We start from the raw sequence: 25,032 nt of genomic DNA, 5'->3' as shown, positions 1-25,032 counted from the left end.
TGCGTTTCCTATTGTGCACGTTCTGTCGTATTTTTCTGTTGTGTTTTTCGACTGGGACAGCTGATATTTCGCAGTAACATTTTCAAAACAACAGCTTAGATAATTACCATAGGTCGGTTTCGTTAAAAACAACCGGGCTCTATTTTGCCTTCATGGTCCTTCTAACTAATTAAAGAAAGGCAGGTCATACCGCATTTTTCTCGATGCACTAAGGCCTGTGAGGAATAATATGTCGTTTCCAATGAACATAGCTTATGCGCTATATGCAGCGGTGGTTCGGTCGTCCCGTGGTTAGAACAGCCCACCAGACTTCCCTGCTGCTGGTGAAGCTATTCCTTTCTCAGAAACGTAGTGAATTCTGCGAGTCGGCGCCCATTCATTTCTTGAAACAGCGCAAGCATACCCTGACTGAAGAAAGCAAAGGCATGCAATCACTGTATCTTTTTACAGCAGACAATAATAACAAGTTAGCGATACAATTTCATTGCCATAAATAAATCTTCACAATATACTGAGCAAAGGTGGGGGGGGGGGGGGGGCAGATGATCAAGCCTATAATATTCCGCTTTAACAACGAAAACAATAAAGGAGTAAGTGTCCAATTTTTACGCTGTAGTAACCCGAAAATCTCCCCAAAACAAAACTTTCTAGCTGATTACTGCGGGGGGGTGGGGGGGGGGGTTGTATTCACCGTGTGTATAACACTGTATGACCACCCACAATTGGGAAAAATAACAAGCGCTCTGCGAATTTCTTCCTTTTGTTTAAAGCGAGAGTATGAGTAAAATTGCAAATCTTCCCCCTTCTGTCTGCGGTACCAGCGAACTTCTCCGAACGCTTTTATTTTATTTTTTTATTTTTTTTAATCGTGGGCTGTTTTTATTAGTGCGCCAACTCCTCTAGGCTCCATGTCTCCTTGCGCGCGCGCGCCTTCATGGCCACCGTAGGTGAGGTACTCCTATAAGCATTTCTTCCGCATTCCTTCTATCACTGACCTGTATCTCTAGCCGCCGTTCCTCTTTCCTTCGCCTCTCCGGCACTCTTTTAGCTCGGCGTTCTTTCTGCGCGCACTCGCATTGCAGTTCCCGCCCTGCCCACATTTGAAACTGTCTCCCCTACCTTTTACATTTTTCTCCTAATATTTCCCGCTATCCACTCCTTTACTTCCGCTTCCTCTACCCCCACGGGCCTCATAAGTTGTCGGCACCCCACGCGAGACAGTTTATGGCCCTTTTCCCCCCTCTTCCTCCTACCCTGAAAATCTAATCGCATCGCATCGCATGAAAAAACCGCAACTGTCACACGCTTGTTTCCATGGACAATATGTCGCATGCTACAGCCATCAAGCTTTACCCTACCCACCTGTGCCAGCGTTCCCTGCTGAGCCAGGTACTCCTGAGGCTGGCTGGCCAGGTGTTTCTGAGCCGGATTGCCCTGCGGCTGGCTCGACCGGTGTTTGTAAACCAGGTTGTCGTAAGGTTGACTGGGCAGGTGTCTCAGGGGTGGATACTCCTGGGGCCGCATTCACAGGCTTTTCAGGTGGGCTTGCAGCGGAAGCAGTGGCACGCACATTGGTATTGCTGGGTTTAGGCTTTTCCTCACTGCTTTCCTGCTCGCCTTTTGAGCCGACCGCACCTGCGCAATGTATTGTAAAGAAATCCACGCACCATATACTCTCGTCCAACGTTGTCGGCGCATGCAACAATATTTTTTGAGATTAAGTGACGACGTAACGACCCTTTAGCGCTGGTGTTTTTAAACACCCCACTATAATTTTGACCGTGGGGTTGGTATTGTTCGTAGGCTCAGGTCCTATAGGACTCGCCCTTTGTGAACCATTGTATATATATATTTTTAAAAGACCTAAAAGCGCGCGCCCCTTATTCCTCGGTGTTGATGTGCAACTGCACATAGATTCTCAAAGCTTTTCATATTGAAAGATAACCTGAGAAAGCTCCTTAATTAACCGCGGGTTTTGTTCGAATCTCCCTTTTTTTTTATGAACAAATAATGAACTGGCGCCCGCAGATCACGAGCACATCCACTTTAATTATTGCGAAAGCTTGGCAAATATCGGCTGTGCCTGTTGCTTGCTAAACAATCTTTTAGTAAGTTTTGTTACAACCACGTTCGTTCTTTGGTCGCTCTAAATAAAATTGTTGAACAGAATTTTTGTGCGTAATGGAGTTAGGAAGAAATGAAACTGCCTGCTTTCCCCTATAGACCTTTTTTTCCGGAAAACGTACAGCCACAGTTCCGTGCACCAGAATACTCTCTTCAGCAGCAGCTGCCTTCACCTGGCCGTGGCCACAGCCCGTTGTTCTTTTGAATTCCCTGAAATTCCAGGGCATACATTCGCCAAATATTATGAAAACAGAACATTTTAACAAAGAACCGTGCTGGTTTAATGCAATTACGGAATTACTACGAAAACGCCGTCGTTGCGAGCTGCACCAGAACATATATTTATACCGCGGTTCGCCACAACTGGTACTGCGTCTTTTCTTCTGATTGAAAAATAATCACGTGGCTTCCATTCGCTGTCTTCAGGACTACGACCTTCGCCAGTCTTACTATTTTTTCTGATATTATCACTAATATGGGATTATCATACACTAACGAAAATTACGCCCAAATAGGTAACCAGATTGCTGTGAATGAACGATGTTTTAAATAATTTCGTAACCCCAATAATTTTACAAGTTACCCTAGAGTTCTCGAAACTCAAACATGCTTATGCACGAGCCTGACCAGTAAATGACAGTTTTTGCGGCTCCCCATTTCCTGGGCGAATTTATTTTTGATGCCGTTCGTGTCCTGCCGTTCCCGCACAGTTTTGAATAGGTGGTGGACACTGTAACCCGAGAACTCAAACGCAAAACTGTTTCGGTTATGTCGCCGACATTGCTGGCTCGTACACTTTTATGAGTAGCAACAACGTCCGAAAGAATTGTTGTGACTCTTTACGGTGGGCTTCACTCAACTCAACATGCGGAAGAGCTAGCAAAACCATTTAATTATCCACATTGTCAGCCAAGATTGCGCGTGGCTCGAAGCTCAGATTGTACCTGCCGTTGTATGCTTTTCGGACTTTTCAACCTAAAGATCTCGGTGCGCTCAGGCTACCGCAGCATTTCTTCCGTTTTGTCATGATATTTGCTGCCTTTTTATGCTCTCTCAACCGAATTTTCAGCGCAGCACACCTAATGCCTCATCGAGTGATTCTAAATCTTCTTTTGAAAGTGCGGCAATTCACACTCACTTCTAGATAAGTCACCTTCCATTTAGAGTAAACAAAGCCCATCACACTTCACAGAGGTACGAATGGTTGGAAGAGTTTGTTTTCTCCTTATTTTTAGAATACCTACAATTTGAGCAGAACTAACGCTTCCTGAAGCCCTCCAATAAAGCCGGTCGAGAGAAATTACATAATAACTAAGTGTAACTGTGTTGCCATCGCTAGGGGAGGGCAATGAAAAATCCAGAGGAGCTTGAATTCACGCTCAAGACTTGAATGGCGAAGCTGTTGCAGGCGATCATTGACAGATACAAAGGTTAGTTTTACTATCGTTGTGGTTTCATGGTTGACGTCCGCGGCATGGCATTGTAATGAACTTCTGTTGAGCAGGGATAGAGTGAGCTGGTCCTTTTTCATCGACGTTTTCGTACGTCATTCTGCAAGAACGCCTAATGGTCTCCAGCGGATGCTTCGCACGCCGAGCCTCTCGAAGCGTGGCCTCTTCTTCGGGCGGGCGAACTATCCGCGGCTGGGTCATGTGGAGTGAACGATCACCTACAGCACTTTCGACATTCAAGTCGCGGCTCTTCTACGGTACATAGCGCATGCGCACGTCGACAAGAGGACGGACGAACACGCGGCGTAAGCTATGACGTGTCTTTCTCGTTCCGAGCAAGTGTTGCCGCGATACAGCTAACGCTGGAGCTTTTTTTAGGCCAATGTTGGCCAATCCTCCCAAGTGGGTATGCCTAGCTTGAAGAACGAGCGCTCGAGGCACGCGGGGAACGCTGGAGTTTTTGCGGCCAATAGTAGTCAATCTCTCTAAATGGTACTTATAAACACAGCGCTCAAAACAATACGAAAGGAAGGAAAGATAAACACTGCGCTGACAAAGACTCCGCTATGCTTCCTTTCGTATCGCTTAAGCGCTGGTATTTAAATTAAGATTATGTACGAACTAGCTCGTCAAAGATCGCTTGTTTAGTTCCTAATTTGGTATGCAAAGCTTGACGAACTTGCGCTCCAGGCTGGCGTGCATGAGCGCTAGGCATTTTCTTGGTATTTTTAATTACGTACACCATACACAAATGATTCGCTCAACACCTTCGCTGTTAAAAATTTTGCCCGAAACTTCGCGGTCCAGACTGTGCAGACGTGACTCGCCAACGAGAGCTTTTCTAACCTCCAGCCCTAAAACTTGTCATAATGGCTGGGGCACCTTTCACGCTCCATCAATCAGCCTCTGCGGTATTGAGAAGTACTGAAGAAACCATATCGACGCCTTTGCTTGGTCGCCATGCTCAATGTGGTTTAATTGGTTCTGTTCTGTGTTTGAGGCGGAAAGCGTTCTTTTCGTCGTATGATGGGTCGTGCAATACGTTTTGATAGCGATAAGGAGAAACGTTACCACGAACCTGCACTTTACCTGTTTATAACATTGGTATCGGCCTAATTAGGCGTTTCTGTGCGTGATACGTGCGTACACAGGAAGGCCACAGTACTTCATGCTCTAGCAATGGACTTTGTGGGTCACTTTTTAATGCGTAGCGTTAAGGGCTGCGTGTTGAAGAGCAGCCGTTGTCTGCGGCATTGAGCATGTGTGAAAGATCGGCGTGAGGGAAAAATCACGTAGCGCCACACTCTGGCGTTTACTGATCGCATCAATCTACCTCCAAGGCCAGTTCCAATATGACATCAAACTTCAAGACTGGAGGCACCTCAATGTGCGTCTGCGGAGTGTCACCTCCTTTCGGCCGGGCAACTGTCGACAATGCTTTACCCTACTAATGTACCTATTTTGCTCCTGTTCTGTGGCTGAGGTACTGGAAGAGAACTCCCGCGGCTAACTGCAATTTTCGTGCCGCCGTGATATTTAAGAAGGGCGGAGGCCACTCTACGGATTTACAGTCAATAGGAGCGATGACCCTTCTGAAAGTCGGATCTTTTCGTTTGTTGGATGAAAGTCGGTCTGACGTTTCAGCCAACTGGCTAAAAAAAAAGAATTCAGAAACGAGACTTTTATATGAAAAAGTCTTTCGAAACCACTAAATCTTGTACCATAATTCGTACTTGTCAACATTGTTGTTTAAAAAATGCACTTAAGAATACTATACTCAATGAAGTGCTTGGCTAAGGACCCCGCCCACCTACCAGCTCTTCAGTTGAATAAAGTTTTTCCTCCTCCTCTTCTCTTCCCTAATTCAAAATTTGTGCGCAGCGCGAAGGGCAGTCTTCTAGGTCACGATGCATATCTGCTAGGTCTGAGGAAGTAATCGCGTAATCAGGAAATCCACGCCAGCGCGCACTGATGTGGTGTTATCTCGGAGCGCGTCACCGACGCTGACAAGCGTGCTGTTGCACATCGTGCTTGAACCTCCTGCACAATTTTCACCCTGTTAGAATGAGCCACACACGAAGTAGAGATGGCGGAAAGGCAGTGAGAGAGATTACGCCATAGCAGCGTGGGACGCCCTACCCTTCACACCTTCGACAGACGCTCCGACGAGCGTCTCTTTAGTGCTCAGCATACTGCTCTCCTTCTCACCCTTTTGCCACGCTTTCCGCCAATTTCCGCCCCGCTTTTGAGGGCGCAGCCCTTTGGCGCCCGTTTATGGGCTTAGGGGGTCGCCTTCGGTGTCATCGAGCGAACGATGGAGAGTCCGAAGGGTGGAAGAAAGCAGAGGGGGGGAAGTGTCGAGAAATTGGGAGGGGAAAGCGGTTCGCCATGGCGGCGCGAGACACTTCTCCGAAAGTGTGTGGCGGAGGGGTCAGTACGCTTTGCCCGCACGAGATGCTCGACGGCGCGGTGCTTGACGAAAACGTAAGGGGGGCGTGCGCGTGACGGTGATGTGCGCTCACTGTCCAAGACGCAGTTCGCGGTTTCTTCCTGAGACGCACTTCGCGCCGCCGACGCAGAGGCTCACCATAGCTGCTGTTATGAAAACCCACGAGTGAGTGCTGTCTCAGCGCACTGCAGCCATCAGGAGTAAGTGCTGAACTGCGAGTGAGGCAACCGGTCGTGCGTTTCGTCAGCCGCTTCAGCTAAACGAGCTGCCACAGCTTAAGCTCAGCACCGCCTGCTCCAGAACCCCGAGTAAAGTCTGAACAACGAGTGAGGCAACCGATGCATGTGCTTCGTCAGCCACAGCAAATAGAAGCTTCTGTAACCCTACAAATATGTCTGTCTGAAATTCTTTGTCTCAACATGTTTTTTACCGTCAAAACAGCTAAACAGCTGCGCCAAAATATCGCCTTAGGGAGTATCGTAATCGCCAGCCAATTTTTTGTGCCTTCGCTCACTTGGATACGTTGCCGTCGCCGTGGCCGTCGACATCGTCGCCGCGAAAGCCCAGTAGGGGCCGCCAAAATGCTTGCGCACTAAAATAAAACACTCGGCCTAATTGAGGCAATATTACAAATAAAAAATCCTAATAAGCAGTGTTTTTTTATTCAAAACAGATGTGAGCTTGATATTTTCGGTGGCAAATAAGTATGGGCTGAAGACGATATTTTCACCCACAAGTACAAAGAAGCTCGCAAGAACCTCTTTGTGTTTGTTGGTCAAAGACAAAAGCGGTGTCCCGTGACAATATCATTGAAAATATCGAAATACCTAAAAATATCGAAGTAACCCAGATGTCCTGGCGGCATTAGAATGCAACAGTAACAAAACAAACGATTTGAATAGATAACGCACGAACAGCGGAACGGAACCCCCCCTCCCCCCCCCAAAAAAAGTAAATGGACTTGAGCAAACCTCCACACGTTTATTGTGGTAGGTGCGAGACGAGACCCGAAGAGTGAGAGGTGAGAGGATGGACATGAGAGACATCTTCGTGGCAAAGGTGGCAGGAGGCTCTCGTCTTTGAAAGGCACCTGCAGCGAAGTGAGGAAATACGCGGCCAATTGTTTCGGAGAGCCCCAAGCTGCAAAAATAGAACATATAAGCACTGGAGACACGCGTGAGAACTGTAGGTCTGGGGCCAGTTGTCGCAAAGCCTCTTCAAGGAAACTGCGATTTACAGAGGCTGGTTCTGGTTGGACCGACTTGGTGAGCGAGGTCTGGGCCCTAATGGCGGTGGTATAATATCCAAAAGTAACCACTGAAGGAGGAGGTAGAAGAGTTAGGTTGCCCAGCTGGCCCTATGTTCTAGAGCAGATAGAATGGAGAGAAACCGGAGATGTTGTGAAGGGATGACAGGTAAGCGAAGGAAAAAAAGAGATAATGGGATATCTATACTTGATGGTCATTGGTGATGTACAAAGATAATATCTATATAAGCTTTTTCGTTAAGGGTCTTTGCGATTCCATTGTTCTGAGGATAGGAAACAGTTGTGACCTAGTGCTGTCTCACGCAGGCACAAACAATGCGCTCAAGTACTTCCGGGAAAAATATAAAAATGGAAAGGAAAAACCATGAAAAAACACTCGAACAAAATCAAATTTAACTACTCTGTACAAAGCAGAGAAAGAAGAAGACAGAAACAAAACGCCTTAATACCAAAACAAACCGCAGAGAAAGATTCCCCAAGAAGAACAAGCCACGTGACGTTCTCTATCTGCACAAAAGTGTGTAGCTTGCAAATCAACACGCGGCTCCTATTAGTCGTTTAAATAGAGGGTATTGTTTTTTGTTCATAAAAACGAAAATTAAAAAATGATACCCATAAAACGAACGGACGGATTCAAAAATGTCTCCCTTTACACCATTGCATCCTGACTAAAACCAAATTACAGGAAACCATGGGTAAAAACTAGAACGCGAAAAAAAAGTAAAGGAAAAGGGAATCCCTAGACGCTTGATACCAAAGTAAAGACCAAAGTTCAACCATTTAATTTTTGTAGTAGTGTGTGTAGTGATTATTGGCGAAATAAAATTTAAAAAAAATAATAATTACAAGTACCTATGCGCAATAAATAAGGAAATCGAAATATCTCTTTGAAAATCCACCTACTACGGCGAAAATGAAAATACGCAAACCTTAAAAAAACTTCACCAGTGAATTTGTTGCAGTGCCGTATTTGTGAAAGCAGAGTCTTTAAGGTGAGTAAGAATAAGAAAATAAAGTAAGGAAAGCAGAAAGGTTAAATCTGATATACCGCTTCTTACACAGAGGAAACAAAAATAAAATGAAATGTTAAGAAGTGGAATCCTCAAAATAATCACAGAGAACCGCCAATCGTTCAGCTGTTTCTAACTTTTATGAAACTGTTGCCTAGTTGACAAAAGTGTTGTTGTTGTAGTACGTTATTAGTCGAGGGAGGGCCATGCGGCCAAAATAGGGTTAGGGGAAGGAGGAGGAAGAAGAGTAGCCCCGTTAAAAATATGATGCGTCCATGAAGACGGCACAGGTGTTCCCTTCAGACCACGGAGGTCAGGCTAAGATGAAGATCTACCATTAGGGGATTTTCTCGACCGGAGTAGGCCCCAGTCTGCACTAATCTTGACAGACCACTCTCTAGGCCGAACAGCCCAAGGGCTCTGATAAAATTTGGATCTTCAAATGGAGGATCATCTTCTAAGGCATCGGGAGGCATAGCATTGGTGAGGATAGGCCGGTACAGAGAAAACGCGGAGTAGCGCCAGATTAGGTGGTCAAGGATGGCGAATACGGTCATCCGGCAGTGGGGACAGTAAGGAGGTGGAGACCCCATTGGGTAAATTCATTTTCTAGTGATGTGGGGTGTAAGAGCTGTGTTGGCCCTAGCTTTGTTGACGAATACTTCCGCAGAGCGAGGCATCGGGGGAGCCAGAGCCAGGTAGCCAGGAGGGGTAACGGAAGAAAGACAGCCCTTCTGTGCCAGGCGTGCGTGATAAATTGAAGGCGAGGGCAGGGCGAGGACGGCGACGCGTTGTCAACCAGGGGAGGTGTACTATCAAGACACTCCCGTGCTGCATCACGTGCAGCCTGGTCGCCCCCATCCGGATCCGTGTGACCCAGAACCCATGCCAAACGCGTAGTAATCCCATTACGCGCCACAATGGCAGTCACGTGTTGCATTCGGTGCACTGTTGGATGATCGGTGAAGGGCTTGTGCAGCTCTTGGAGGGCTTGGTGGGAGTCTGTGAGAACGCGGATGCGTGGAGGTGGCGGGTTTGCAATGGTGAAGGCCAAATGATCCAGTGCACTAAGGATGCTGTGGAGTTCCGTTTCCAGGGAGAACGAGTTAAAAGCGTGATCTGTGAGGGAACCGTCACGGTCCGGTGGAGCTGGGAAGCGCCAGGCAAGACCATATGGCATGGGGAGAGGCTAGCATCCGTAAAAATATCGACCTCGTCCGGCAATTTCGCAGCGAGGATGCGCTGAAGGGCCCTTTCACGAGCCGTACGACGGGAACGCAGAATTCCGGTTCATGGGTGGGCAACTGTAACAGGCGGGCTTAATTAATGGGGAGGGGGTGGTGAGGATGACGGAAGTATTGGAGATACATGTTCGTCCCACGCACAGAGGCAGACCCCTGTTGTGTTAGCGTCCGCCGAAACCGATGTTGTTGTACGGCTTCCGCAAGAAGCTCCTCCATCGGAGGGACTGGGGCAGCCCGTTAAGCACCGTCAATGTGAGTATGCCTCGGAATTCCGGTGATCGTACGAAGCATGGCCCGGTAAAGCACCGCTAAGTGCTTCTTGTGAGTCGAAGAGAGGTCATAAGCCGGGGCGCAATAAGTCAGACGACCGACGGCTACTGCCCTTGGGAGTGCGAGACACGCCGACTGGTTAGTGCCGCAATATTTGTTGGAAAAACGAGAGATTAGGCGCAGCATCGGTTTCCAGTTTTTGCGCAGATGCGTTATCCATAGCCGAACACTGTTGTGGCTGGCGAGGGGAACACCTAGTAGACGCATATGGCCACAGTGTGAGGCAATGGGTGTGTCGCCGATGTAGATAGTATGATGCATGTTGGCGGGCAGTTGGTGCTGACCGTGGACTAGGACAAATTCTGTCTTCTCTGGTGCCAGCTCAAGGCCAAGGGTTGGGAGTGTGGTTGAGAGGCTCTTTGCCGCCGCCTGCAAATCTGTAGCCATGTCTTCAGTGCATTTGTAGTCGGCGGCTTCAACCCACACTGTTAGGTCGTCAGCGTAGATAGCAAAACGAGCAGTAGTGTCCCGTTCTAGGTTGCGGGCCATTGCCAAAATAAAAGGACGGGTCCAAAGACAGACCCTAGGGAACACCCCTGTCTAGATAAAATATTCTTGGGCTACATTCTGGGTGCGTGCTGTTGAGCCGAATTGGTCGATTTTCAAGAAAATGCCAAATCCAGTTTTGGGCCCTTTTCTGGGGAAGGCCATAGCGAGCTCTTCGAGGATCGCGGGCTGGCTAACGTAGTCGAATGATTTTCGCACGTCAAAAGTGAGGACGTAATCCGGATTGCCAGCCCGTGATTTGCGATTAGGAACACGTTGGAGCAGCCAAAGGCAGTCGTGCTTACTTAGATGAGCACGGAATCCCGTTTGAAACGGGTGAAACCACGGACGCACGTATTCCAAATAATACTGAAGGCGGTTATTGATTAGGCGCTCATTAAGTTAGGCGCTCATTTGGTGGGCGTGAGTGAAATTAGGCGAAGGTTGGTTACGACAGAGGGGTCTTTGTTTGGCTTGGGTATTGGATGAACTAGCGTTAGTTTGAGGTCATCGGGAACGTCGCCCGAGGCCCAGCAAGTATTAATTATATCAAGCAGTATTAAGTGTGCCGACTCTTCCAAGTTACGCAGGTGCTGCCATGTTAGACCATCATGACCAGGTGCAGAATGTGGTTTGCCCTGGTGAAGAGCCGCTTTAAACTCTCCCATGGTGAATGGGGCGTCGAGATCTCTATCCACGTCTGGAACCATTATGGTCGGCAGCGGGGGGTGGGGTCTCAGGGAGGCATGAGGGAAAAACGCCGTAATATGGCGACGCTCAACGTCCTCTGGCGTGTCTCGGAGAGCGAGCGAAGCAAACTACGCGGGTTTTTGCTGGCGCTTGCCCAACAAGCTCCGAAATGTGCTCCATAGTTTGGAAAGCTCTCGTTCTTTACGAAGCTTCTCACAAAGGCTATGCCAATGCTCGTTGGAAAGGGATCGTTGGTATTCTCGGATGATTTGATATTGGCGACGAACCCGGATCAGGTCTTGCTGACGTTTGCCGTTCGTGAGGTAACGAGTGGTGAGAGGTTGCACGCGCTTCCAGAGGTTAGTGAGATGTGCGTCTAAGGCAGGTGTCGAAGAGTCGCATATAATTTTCTCTGTAGCCTGCGATTTCGCACACTGTATAGCCGCAGTGAATTGCGACAGAGTAGCATTTTCAAAGATATCAACGTTGACAAAATAAAGTGTTTACTTATGCAAGAGTGTAAAGAGGGAATAATGGTTGAAGGTTAAAAGCACAAATGAAGAGAAGAGCCTTAGGGAATCGGCACAATAGAAGACGATTCTCAAATGGTCTCCTCATATTCTTGCGGCTGCTATCTCTTGTTGCTGGATAAATTAATTGATAATGACGTTTAAAGCGCTGCCGCTACACAAACGATAAGGCGCGCTGTTGTGGAGGGCTGCGGATTATTTTTGGACCGCATGGAAATCTTTGAAGGGGCCATGCATAAAAAGCGCAAGTTTGGTTCATTTGAAAGATTGCCTCGTCACAATCATACTGACACAACTATTTGAAGCACACCTCGCTCAAAAAAGCTGTATAATTTGGAAAAAAGGGAATGGCTATGCGACCCACTGGCTCAATTCGCTCAACAGAACCTATGATGATATACGCACAGCTGTGCGATTGACTGAGGCCGGCAAAAGGAAACGCAAATTAGGAAGGGCTTATAAGCTTGTCGAATGAGCCATTTGCACTTAAATGTAATGCACATCCATTTTACCACAGTAAGAATGGTGGGGTAAACAGTGAAAGTTACGGAGTACACGTAAACATGGAGGTATCGATGAGCACTGCTGTTGGTAATGGGCGCATGAATGCTTGTTTTAGCTGCACACCTGACCGACGATCTGGAGTTGTCTCACATGACACCAGAAAGTTTAGTACAACGTTTGGTGCCTTTGCGTACGCTAAACGTTAAATATTTGCGTCCCGCAACGTGAACACCGCGAGCGGAGTTTTAGTAGAGCGTCTCATCAGTTTTGCGTAGCGTCACGCTAATGCATACGGCGCCATCTGTCTAATGTATTGCGAAATGACTCGTCGGCTGATCTGCGAGCGGAATGCCGGAGTGCTTGGAGATTTTACGACTATCCAAACAATTGTAAACAACGCTTTCCCGTTAGTATTGAATGGAACACGGCTACAGCACGGCATGACTATTCTCTCACCTGAGTACGCTCCATAAAGACACAGTTGAAGTCCAGCGGAACTTCTTTCGCGCAATCGCACAGAACGGCCTGAACCGAATGCTCGGGTTTGACGCATACATTTTATACAACTTCAAAACAATCCAGAGAGGCGTTTCGAACGAAAACAACGTCTCGACATGCGTTGAAAGTCTGAACTGCCATCGACCGGCGATCGGTTGCCTCCTCCTGCCTGTCGGAAATTCGGCACTCACCTCGCGCGCGGTTTGCGGGGCGGTACAGCAAGTCACTTAACTCTGGCGCTCAAGCCGAGAGGGCTTGTAGCCACGCACACTGTACATACATGATGCGTGGTTGAGTCGTACGTCGCTCGAGAAAGATAATCTAGAGCATGGGAAGCACTGTACTCCCGCCGAAACACGTCGCATTTCATCGCGAACGCGCCCACAACACACAGACACACACACACACACAGACACAGACACAGACACACACACACACACACACACACACACACACACACACACACACACACACACACACACACACACACACACACACACACACACACACACACACACACACACACACACACACACACACACACACACACACACACACACACACACACACACACACACACACACACACACCGCTTCGGTCGCTGGCCTGGCTACAAAGCTTCGTTCGGGCAATCAGCGATTTCACGACTATACGGAGCTGCGCGAGGGGCGATGTGCTAAGCACTCGACGTATTTCAAAACATTTCAAAACACAGGGGCAAAGAACTTGGTTCATCTGGAGAAAATTACTGTCGACAGAAAAGCGGAATCGTGGATGCTTGCCGGGCTGCGTATTCCCAAACCATATCCCGTAGGGGCCCAGGCCGACCACATCCCCTAAGCAGGGGCGCAGCCAATGAAGTTAAAAAATTTTTAACCTCCCTGGACACAGCACCGTGACGTCTCTACCTATATGTGCGCGACTTCATGCGAGGTGGATTTTTTTCTTTTTTCCCCCTCCCCTCGTTTCGGCTGCTTTGCGTGTGGCCGATGGTTTCGCTCCGCGGGCAACTTGTGTTGTACTATTTATATTTTTATTCCTGGTATTTCTTGTTTATACATTTGTATACTTTTTTGCGTGTGTGTGGCTTACAGTTGAGGCACGAGCTGTGACACAATGCTGGCGAATTAAAAGGCCAGACACTACAGAAATATATATGTATGTGGTAGCTAGAAATGCGTCGCAGGAAACAGACACAAACTGCTCATCTATACCGATCAGTGGATCTCTAAAAGAGACAATTTTTGCGGTATTTCGACTCCGAGATCACTATCGTAAAAATAGTGTACCAAGAGGATAACTTTTTTATTTAGTTTTATCTCTGCTGCGACTACCGTGACTTCAAGCTCACGGGCAACTACTCATTAGTCCTAGCGAAAAGAATATACGTATCTGAGTGAGTGTAACACTGCATTAAATGAGAGTCCATGGGGCCCTGGGGCAGCAAGGATGAGGAAAAAAGGGGAAGGTCACAACTCGCACAATGAACACATGCAGTTGCAGTCTTGGGGTCCTAATCGCAAAATCAACACATTAAAGTGTGTCAGTGGCAGCAAAACGCACAGTTCACACTTAAATGTGCAGTTCACACTGTGGACAATGCGGTTCACACTGAAAACAGTGCACGCTGCAGACAGTTGACATTGTATACCGAACGGGAAAGTCGGCCAGGCTGCTACACAAATTAGTAGAGTCTGTTTTCAAGGGCGTACTCGGTAATTGCTTCTATTGCGGTGGCATCGTCACGGGCCCGACTAACATGTTCCTGTTCAGTCGCAGGGGCGGGACCTAGAGGTAAATGCTGGTGGCGATTACGGTCTAATAATGGACAGAGCCAAATTAAGTGGTAACGATTTGGAGTGCCTTCCCGATTACAGGGGGGGGGGGGGGGGCATCAGCGCCATTTGGATCCTGCTGGAGCTGTCTATTTAAAAATAACGTATCTTATGCAGCAAAATCTATGTGTGCATGAAGCACAAATTGTTACAAATAACTAATCGACATTGGCAACAGCGTCAGTGGTCGCACGCATGATTACTGATATCAAACTCGGCCTGGTGGCTTCAGTGAAGAGACTGTGGTCAATAGCCCTGTACAGAAGACATATATCAAATTCCTCGAGTACTTCAGTTGCTGTACAATCCAACTATTACTTAGCACTTGGTTGGTATATATTTTAGATATTGTTTCCTAAATTGTTATGACCAGCAGTGTAAATTATGCAGAATTCATGTACGAGTGTAAAACGTGTACGTTAGAGCTGGTGTCTTTCTTATCAATGTATCACCCTTGCAAGAACGATTCACACCTTCCATTGCTGTTAACAAAATGTCAATGTTTTCCTTAGTGGCACTGTTCCTGATAGAGAATAATGCAATGAAGTTAATGTTAACAAAATTCAATGTAATAGTGCTTATGAAAGTGCCAGTGTCTTTCTTATCAATGCATCACCCTTGCAAGAACGATTCACACCTTCCATTGCTGTTAACAAAATGTCAATGTTTTCCTTAGCGGCACTGTTCCTGATAGAGAATAATGCAATGAAGTTAATGTTAACGAAATTCAATGTAATAGTGCTTATGAAAGTGCCAAAATGTAGCAGCTCATGCAGCTGTAATATTTTGCAAGAGTAGGACAGTTTGTAAGTGTAGTCATGGGTAATTGGCTGCCTTTCTTGTAATCCTTACCTGCAGCACCGAATCGTGTTTTGAGCTGTGTATATAGTGAAAGGGCACCCAATTCAATTGTATACACTTCTGTGTGCTGTAGAATGAGCTTTCAATGAGGGTGTTTGCTTTCCGGACCGTGTATAATTGCCACATGCGCGTGAAAGCGTCCATCCGCGCGCGCGCACTTCGGGCCCCGAGTCGAGCGCTTATTTAGGAACACGATCGGAGGTCAGCGTCAACTTGCAGGTGCGAAAGAAGAGCGCGGAGAGATCAGGGGGTCACGTACAAAAGGTTACCTTCTACCACGTGTGCGTCAGCTTCCCCAGCGGCGCAGTCCAGCCCCGCCCACGGAGCGAAACCATCGGACGCCTGCCAAGCAGTCGAAACGAGGGGAGGGGGAAAAAAGAAGAAATCCACCTCGCATGAAGTCGCGCACATATAGGTATAGACGTCACGGTGCTGCGTCCAAGAAAGTTAAAAAATTGCAATTTTTTTTTATCTCTTTGGCTGCGCCCCTTGCTTAGGGGGTGTGGTCGCCCTGGGCCCCTACGGGATATGGTTTGGGAATACGCTGCCGGGCTACTTGCCGCCATGTTGGAAACGCAAGCGCCCTCACGTCCGCACGCTATTTCGCTGAAATAGCGTCTGGTCAGCTTCCGTCCTCTAAACGCAGAAGCGGCGTAACGTACGGCGCATGCGCAGTGAGAACGACGCAAAGAAATAGCATTCGCTAACTTTGTGCGTACGGTTGCGTACGTTATTCTAACACTAAAGCGTAAGGAACGGCGGACAATATAGGGACCGGTCACTGCTCAGAGGGCGCTACGAAGAAGTACACCCAGCCCCGCACCGCGGAAACTTGAGCTAACTTTGGGTCGGTGAGAGGCAGACGGCGGCCGCGCGTTCCTATATTCGGCACCTCTCGGTTTGTTTTTGCGAGTCTGCAATTGTTTTTGAAAGGCGTCTCGACCTTGAAAACTGTTCTGGCAAATGTTTTCCCCTTGTCTCAAATGCTTCTGTGCGATTTCCAGACAATTGCGGGGCTGAACTACTACTGTCGGCCCATCGTACCCACACGTTGTTTGATATCTTGCCACGCTCTCGCTGCGGATAAGTAGCTGAAGTCTGTACAGGTCGGGTAACAAAGTAGGGCAGTAGGCGGGATGCGTGTTGACATTGCTTTTGGCGCTACCCGCAAACTGCGGTGAGCATATCCTTGTGCCGCCTTTTGGCGTCCATTCGGTGCTGGAAATGTCTATTAAAAAAAAGGTTACTGGTGATAAAACAATAGTGGCGGAAACCTTAATACCTTGTGTTATGCAAAAACTACGGCATGCGATCCACAAATATCGCAGTCTGCGATGTGTATGAAACACTGAAAGCAAACGTTTTAGTTTTACGGTCCTTCGCGTCTGGGCTGCGCGTAAACGGTAATCGTACTCACAATTTTACTCCTTCCGCTGATAAAAAATGTCGTGGTTTCCTTACTTGACTATTCTTACCGCAGAAATCCATTTCTTACGACGCTCCTTCATCCATGGCTGCGCGCGAAACATCTACTAAACGATGTCAGGCTGCCCGTCGCGATTGTGGCAGTTCTGCTCGCAGCAGTACCGGCGCTGCCACAAATTCTTTCGTGCAGCATTTTGACTTTCAGACGCTGCAAATTGCCATTATAACAATGTCTCTTTAAAGACTTACGCCACTCTGCGTCGAACCACACGTAGAGCGCGCATGTTTACGTGCGCTGAAAGACCGGTCGCGACTTCCACCTACCCAAAGTTGTTAAGCGGTGGCGACAGTCGGCGCTGAGGTCGTGGCAAACTTCAGTTCCCGGAGCCTATGGTAGCGCCATCTAGGACGACTGACGGTGAGCAAGGCTGAACAGCCGAAAGAAGCACTGGAAGTTCATTGAAATGCCCGCTCTTGTGACCGCACGGCAGACGACACCAAAACACAAGATTTGGCCGAATAATCAAAATGTAAACCCAAAATGATCAGTTTCTCAGTGAATACGGCATCGTTTGATGCCGGACAAGCTGTGGGGGCACTTTAGAACGCGGAATCTTTCGAATAAAACAACCTTGTATTTTGTCTACATCACCCCTTTCAGGCGCTACTCAACTGAGATTTCTACTTAGGGTACATGTGGCCTATATCCCACCCGATTGCGCCCATTGCAAGGAGCTACCTCCGTGAGTCCCAGTGGAAGGACAGTTCACAGTTTTGGATTCGCAAAAACGTCCAAGGTGGCAGAGAGGCGATGAGCAGGCTGAAAAAGCCCTAGATATCGTCATCCGCAAGTCGGAAACCGGCACAATGCGGCCACGAAGAGTCTGTGCTTCTTCAAAGTTAGTTGGCGAGCTGAAGACTAAACCCACGCCACGTATGTGGGGAGAAGAGTGAGAAAGAGAGAAACGTTTATTAGAAAAAAAAGACGTGTTACAATCGGAGAGGAGCGGCAGTACGCAGTGAAACATTTCTACGCCATCTAATAAAGAATAATGGTGACTGATCAATCTGAGTACATGCAATCAGTTCCCTCCTATAATAGGGCGAGTACACTACCCTTATTGTGGACAGTATCTAAAACATGTGTTGATGTGGCGCGCGGTAATCCCTCTGAAAGCGATGTGTGGTTTGAAACACCATATATAACTATTCTGTCTCCTCAACTGCTGAGGCCTTCCACAGGGAATATGACTTAACAAAGTGCCCTCTTCGATGCTCGAGCGACACCGTTACGCAACATTCACAAAAGATGAAAACTTGGCGTGTTCAAAATCAGGCGTGTTTTTGTAGGGACGACTGAGCCTTCAAACGCAAAGTTGCGGCTTGGCCAGTAACTGATCATAAAAAGATTGAATTTATAAGAACAACAAATATATCAAGCAATGCAAAAGTACGGCAGTTTTGAATTTTAGGCAACAAAAACTTATAACAGTGTAACTGTGTCATTGCTCAAATGCGAATAAACCAGAAATAAAATAAATCTCTAAAGAATGAAACAGCATAAACATGATTTAACATTCAATACTACGCTCAGTAGGGCAATAGCCCAATCCATAGTTCTTTCTATGTTCTTTTATGTGCCCCCTTCAAAAAACTGGAATAGATTTTGGGCCAATTTTTCCATAGGTGAACGCCCAACAATTGGTGCAGAAGCGATTATCCACGTTACCAGCAGTGGTCGAAGCTGACCCAACTCCTTCCCCGGTGCTGGCAGTGCTCGTTCCAGGTTTTTCGTCAAATTCTTGTCCAAACGAGGCAAGCACGCTTGCAAGACCAGGGTCTACACGTTCTGGACGTTGGCCGCGTCTTATTCCTTGAAATAGGCCGCCCAGGATGCCCTCACCAAGTGCTGCTCCGAAGGCTCCTCCAATTGCTGAACTATTCTTAGATCCGGTAGATTTAAACAATCCATCAAATATACCTGAAAGAAAAGAGGTCAAGAAAACGTGAACACGGCATTTCACTAAACTGTGGCAGGCAGCTACTGCATTTGGGAGGCGTTCCGGATACATGTAAAACAAAACTTTTTCTTCCATACCGGCACACGTCAGGCTAGATACTAAGGGTAATTGATTAGTTGTGAATTGTTGAAAAAAGTTGCAGGGAGACCGTCCGCAGTGGGGTCGTTTACCTGGAAATCCCACGCACCGATGTAAGACCTGATCTTTGAGATTAGCCACAGTGGTATGATAGTCTTTCTAAGGGTACCTTAGAGCAAAAAAAGTTTCGTCTGTGAGTCTGTCTATCTTTCCGCCGTTCCCTCGATACAGCCGCCCGGCCAATAGCTAACAGAACTATTCAATGAGATTATTCTATGAGCAAACCAACTTTTGAACAAGAAAAACAAGACGTGAACTTTATACTTCTCAACATTTCTCAGTAAAAACGCAACATACGTAATACTCGTGGCAGAAGAAAATGCAAAAGTGATCTTATCAGTGTTCATTCATTAAATAAATACTTGGGCGTAATTCTTGCGAGATCAATAAAACAAACGCGCTAAAATGTTTCAACTACAAAATGCAAAAATACCTTGCGGGGGAGCTTTGGGATCGGGGCTCGTAATAGTAACAAAAGGTCGCAATAAATGGCGAGTGCTTTAGTGCGAGCACGAACAAATTGAACTGAATTAAACAAACCTTTATTAGGTTTATCACAGGATGACCTTTATATAGGAGGAGAGCAAAGGAAGAGGTGGGCGGGGAGGGAGGAGAGGTAGTTACGTTGCAGGTGAAACCGAAGACTATCGTGTTTCGCCGGCCTTTGCCGTGAAGCGAGCAAATATGCGGTCATTTCGTTTGTTTTAGACTACAATAGAAAAACAATCTAAATCACCGCAAATCAATGTCCCGACCTCGTGGTCCGCAGTACGACTTAGCCGCTCAGTAAAGGAGGCAGGCAAACTGGCTATGGAACCTAAATTATGGTGTAAAGGGAAATTGCATCAAATTGTTTTTTTCTTTTGTTGGGAAAGATAGGTTGAAGGATTTAAAGCACGCCAAGAATTATTCCCTTCGACTACTAAACCAGGTTCAGGATAACAACTACGCTCGTTTATTCAAGTTATGGAGAGTCTAAAAACATTGAACGTTAAAACTCTATTATATCAATAGTTTTTTTTGTTCCTAAATATTATATATAGACTTTTTCTTGTCTTCAAAAGACGTTGACAAAGCCAAAAATTGCAGATAGGAAGTTATGTTTATACTTCCTATCTTTGTCAACAGCGCAGAAAACATGGACAAAGAGAAGGCAAACATACACGAGTGCTGACGAACAAAATTTTATTACGGTAGGCAATAAATAAGGATGAACCCATGTAATCATACACGTGTGCGATAAGGAAAACAGAGATAAACGTGGAGCTTAAAAGGCGGCGTCTCGTATCAGAGGAGATAAAAAAAAGTTTTAATTATCCGGCCAAACTTGTAATCTCCCACTCAAAGCGTGCCACGGAAGGCGAACTCACGGATCCCTCCACATCAGTACCTACGACGGAAGCGCCCTAGATTTCGTGGGATCGGGCGTCACGTAACGCTTAGAAGGGGCCCTGAAAGTGTTTTTGCCGATACAAAAGTTCACATTTTCAGGTAATAATATGCCTTGTAATCACCTCCTTCAGGAATGTTGTTCAAGCGATGAGTGTTAGTGAAGTTATTGCAAGTCAAAAAATCGCATTTTCGCCCGCGCCGCGATTCTCCCTCGTTTCCTCCACCCCCTCGCACAGTGCGAGGCTGCGAGCGTGACTGCCCATGGTGCCTTGCTTCTCATTGACGTCTGCAACAACACCTGGTTGCGGGCGTCGTCTGCTACTGCGATATTCTGCAGCGCAGAATCGCTCTGAGACGGGGTCTTTTGACTTTCTGCGTTCCGTTCGGGTCGTTTTCTCGTCATTTGGCTTAAGAATCGTGCACTCTTCTCCGGCTGAAACAGCTAAAGGACGGAACGGGGTGGGAATTCACGCTTCCACACTACGCTGAAAGATCACGCGAAAATTAAACGAACCTTTCACCAAGCGTTCGCAAACTTTATTCGACGTTGTATCGAATCGCACGTACATGCGATCCGATACAACGTCGGTTTATATGTTGATGAACTGGCCGTCCATTGCCGCCCATGTAGAGCTTGGTAGTGTTGTGGTGACGCTATGCAAAGGGGTGCACAGGCAGCAGTATTATCCATTTCGTTATTCCGATTGGAGTTTAACATTTATAGCCATAACGAAAAAGAGCCGGTGAGTTGCACGTTACGGCACGGGGACTTTGTTTTAGAGTGCGCTGTGCATTCTATTTTCTCTTGCCTCTTACCTTCTAGGAAACTTAAACGCGACCCTCTGTTTATCAACAACTGGACAAGTACACCGTAAGCAACATTGCGAGCAGTCTCGGAAGAGTAGTGCGAGTTTTGAAGCCATGCGCGCCTGCTTCTTTGTTCGACTGTGCATATGATTTCGCAATACAATTATTCCCCCCTCCCTTTTTGCCCTAATGCCCTAGGGGCCCTTTTCTCTCAATAAGGGCTGCTAGGTCATTTTTTTATGTACTCAGTGCTGCCAATTGCGATATGTGGAGGGTTTGGTGGCCGGCTGCTGCCCTATATTACACCCCTCCACCCTCCCCCCCTAAGCATGTTTAAGTTATTGAGAAGAAACTATGTCTAATCCTTATAAAGACGCACCAATTTTGCGAAATACACACATCAGTATATCGTCCTCTGAAAATACTATTGCCTTTTTATATATACAACGCACGAGCTTAAAACAACAAATTGTGACTATGACTCAAACGATGCATCGAAGTTTTACATGGTAAAACTTCGATGCATCGATGCACAAAACAGTAAAGTTTTGTTTTGGATTCGCGAATACGATTGGGAAACCATGGAACTTAGGAAGCATAAAAAAAAAAAAAGAAATGCCCGCCGGGATTTGAACCTGCGACTTCGAGTGGGCACGAGGATTTACCCTACGGCGCCATGAAGATTTTTTTATTTATTACATAGGAGAATACCCTCAGACGTGATAGTACGAGGACTAAATAGCCAAGCACACAAAAGAATACACTGAAGTTAGTAGATGCACAAATACATCGAAATTCATGCAAACAATCTCAAGCGTCCAAAGAGGGAACCAGTTATGTGGCTGGTCAAGCGAATTATGCAGAGTATGTACAAATGCCACAGTTTCTCGGAAATGTGACTTTGTTTATCTTGGTGGCTGAGCATGCCGATCACATCAGCAAAATAACCGCGGACTGTATGAACCAATCAACACAAACATGTCATAGGCTGGCTCACCAGAACAGCCGAAGGGTAAAAATCGGATTGAGAAAGGCGTAATATCCATACCGGAGGTAGTACAAAAACAACTTGTTTACTATATTGAGACACACCCTTTGTCACATCAATGTTTTATACCTGAGGTCAGGGATTCTTGGCTGACTAACTGAACCTTTCTTGAATGACCGTAGCGCACTAAGGAACAATAAAGCCCGCACCAAAGCTAATTTCCAACAACAGCACTGTTTATGCTGCTACTGTGATTTCCCCGGGCGAGAACAGTGCTCGCCGTGCTTCTTTTTGCGCTTTACTCTAAAAACTGCGGTCGATATTGGTTCCTTATTACCTAATAAACCTTCCGTATCCCCTGGTCTACTCTTAACTGAACTTATATTTTCTACAAGCTTTGCTGGTGCGAGACGCACATGGGGTTTACAACTCCGAGAAACGAATTGTCGCCAAATCGAACGGCCAAAGCGTCGTATGGCGAAATACGAATCGCATTAGCGCTATTGTGGAGTAGTATGAACTTCGTGGATCTTACTACACATTTATTAGACTCTAGGAACTAACAGAACAGAGCCGCATTCTTTACGGCACGAATGCGGTCGGGCTGCAGTTTTCTTTTCTCGATCGATTTCCGACGACCCTTCAGCCCGTCGGTATTGCCGGCATCTTCGGTCAAAGAACGAGTCGCAACACGCGGACTTTCGATCGGCCGTCTTCGTGTCGCCGTCGGCGTCGTTTGACTTGAAGGTCTGAAAACTCGTAATTCTGCGTCGCCGTCGTGTCATCGTGGTGTCGGCCTATCCACCGCACTTTAAAGAGAAGCATGGCAATAGAGTAGAAAATACAAGTGTGGACGAACACGATAGCGCTAAGCTTGCTGCAGGAAGCCCTAATTAAACAAAGGCGCCGCCATGACTGCTCGACGCTGAGCCGACGACGCTTCCCTTTGCCGGAAGAGAAAGAAAATGCCGTCCGATTGCAAGATTTCTGCTTTGTGACAGACATAGGATAATCAATGACGTACATGCGGAAAGGTGGCAGAGCCCAAAACAACGCAGGTAAGGCTGGGAACACGGCAGCAAACTTTGAAACGAAAGTGCGAGCTTTCCGCTGCACATAAAAATGTTATACTCGGCACAGATGACTTTGACCACCTAACCTAATAATTGCGCTAATTCATTGAGTGTGCTCAAAACTTCTTTCAGGACCCCCAAAGATGCAGGTTTCATTGAGCTTGGGGTAGCAATTTTTGAATTGTAAGGCAAAATTGTTTCCTGGTCCTGTGCGCATGCGCTATGCGTGCTCACGAAGACGGTCGTTAACGCTCTTGCCACTCTGGCCTAGATTGACCCGCCTGTATGAAAGTGGGATCTCGTACACTGTACAGTCCGCACATATTTCATTCTGTTTATCATGCGTCTTCCCACATGTAGCTCTGGGACCCTTTCCATCATATCTGTATTTGAAAAGAAGTCGTTAGGTAACCTTGCAATCTGATTGTCGTGCGTAGGAATAATTGTTTTTCCAGCAGTAACGCGAGTACATAAAGGGACGCACAGGCGCATCAACTTGCGTTATTGCATTTGCTAGAGTTGCGCTTACGTGCAGAGGCAGTATTGATTAAAATTAGGCGGTCTAGTATTGAAGGAGTTCCATATATCGAGGACAATGGCGCTGTTTTACGCGTAATATCCTGTAACAGAGATAATTAAACTACTTGAAAAAGTTTCGTTGAAGGAACATGAATTAGCCGTCAGTTTACTTTGGCCACTTGAAATGCAATAACGTATTCGAACTATTCAATACCTCAGGCAGACAAAGATCCTAGATTTGAAGAGATTGTGTATGTTTTCGGGTGAGTCCAAGCTGCCAATGCCACACTGTCGGCAAGCAGTGCTATTTGTAGTGACGCCAGCCTTACAACTTTAGGATGTCGAGCCGTCTTTGCGCTTATTGCCGAGACGAATGGTTGGATGCACGCAGTAATGATTGTCCACACATTAGTAGTTGACAAGCCAGGGTGAATCAGTGGTCAAGGCGTTGTGCTGCTGAGACCATTGACATGAGTAAACACAGCGCGGTTGGACGAAATCCACGAAGACAACAACCCAGACGGGATGAGCGCTTTCTCGGGTATTTCGTCTTGCCGCGCTGTTTTACATCATGTCGCCGTACCAACTCGCCCAACTTTCCATTCTGCTGAGACCATGAACACGGGTCCCACCCTGGCCTCGGTGTGTGCGAATGCGAAAAGCAACAACACCAGTTTTTCGAGAGTTTTGCGCACGTAAAGATTCCCAGGTCTCCAAAATTATACCAAAGAGCACTCCACTATTGCGTGCCTCAAAGACCAGGGGCGGTATTCTCGTGTTTTGTCCTTTTTTTTATCCGTTTCAAAAGTGACCGTTTTTAGCGAGTCCTAATTGGTTAAAAGGGAACGACCGGATGTGACGCAACGCATGCGCGGCGGAGATAGTTCGTGGCTTCTCGGAGCAGACGATTTGGATGTGAAAACGACAAAGGTCAATTATGAATTTTGCGGTTATCGCCTTGTTGTTGGCTTGCCGGCGGAACAGGCGGTAGACAAGTAGAAGCATTCAAAATGCCTACAGAAGTATCTCCGCCTATGAAACAGGACGTGCTCTGGGACGAACTTGGCCGGCTGCAGCGCGGGTTGTGTCAAGGACCAGGTGATGTGCGCCCTTTGTTTTCTTTCTACCTTTGCTTTCTTTCAGCGGTAAATAGTGAAGAAACAATATCGCTGTCGCAGCTCCCTCCGTAATTAGGTGTACCCACGCCGTCACCATCACGCAGTGAAATAAACTATCGTCTGTGAGCTGGATAGCTGTCCACCAGACGACCACAAGTACACAAGCAGTCGGCATGAAATTTATAATTTATAACCGTCTATTGGTACTTTTCGAGTACACATACCAGCCTAATGTTCATAGGCTTCACGAGCAACAGGTATGTCATCAAGAA

The 25,032-nt window shown here is 46.9% G+C and overlaps 1 protein-coding gene across 2 annotated transcripts in view; it reads right to left on the bottom strand.

Moving 5' to 3' along the window:
• LOC144160521 (uncharacterized) overlaps positions 1-25,032 on the bottom strand; it is a 51,034-nt gene that overhangs the window by 21,756 nt on the left and 4,246 nt on the right. For both annotated transcript variants that reach the window (XM_077691789.1, XM_077691790.1), the window contains exons 2-3: positions 18,434-18,685; positions 1,363-1,635 (exon numbers count right to left, since the gene is read on the bottom strand). In XM_077691789.1, the coding sequence (XP_077547915.1) occupies positions 1,363-1,635; positions 18,434-18,685 (525 nt within the window). The remainder of the gene's footprint in view (positions 1-1,362; positions 1,636-18,433; positions 18,686-25,032) is intronic.

This window comes from Haemaphysalis longicornis, unplaced genomic scaffold (assembly GCF_048455015.1).
Source record: "Haemaphysalis longicornis isolate Haplotype H1 unplaced genomic scaffold, Haemaphysalis longicornis Haplotype H1 scaffold_101, whole genome shotgun sequence".
Taxonomy (NCBI): Eukaryota; Metazoa; Arthropoda; class Arachnida; order Ixodida; family Ixodidae; genus Haemaphysalis; species Haemaphysalis longicornis.
The sequence above is the reverse complement of the archived record's forward strand: the minus strand, read 5'-3'. Positions and strand labels throughout refer to the sequence as shown.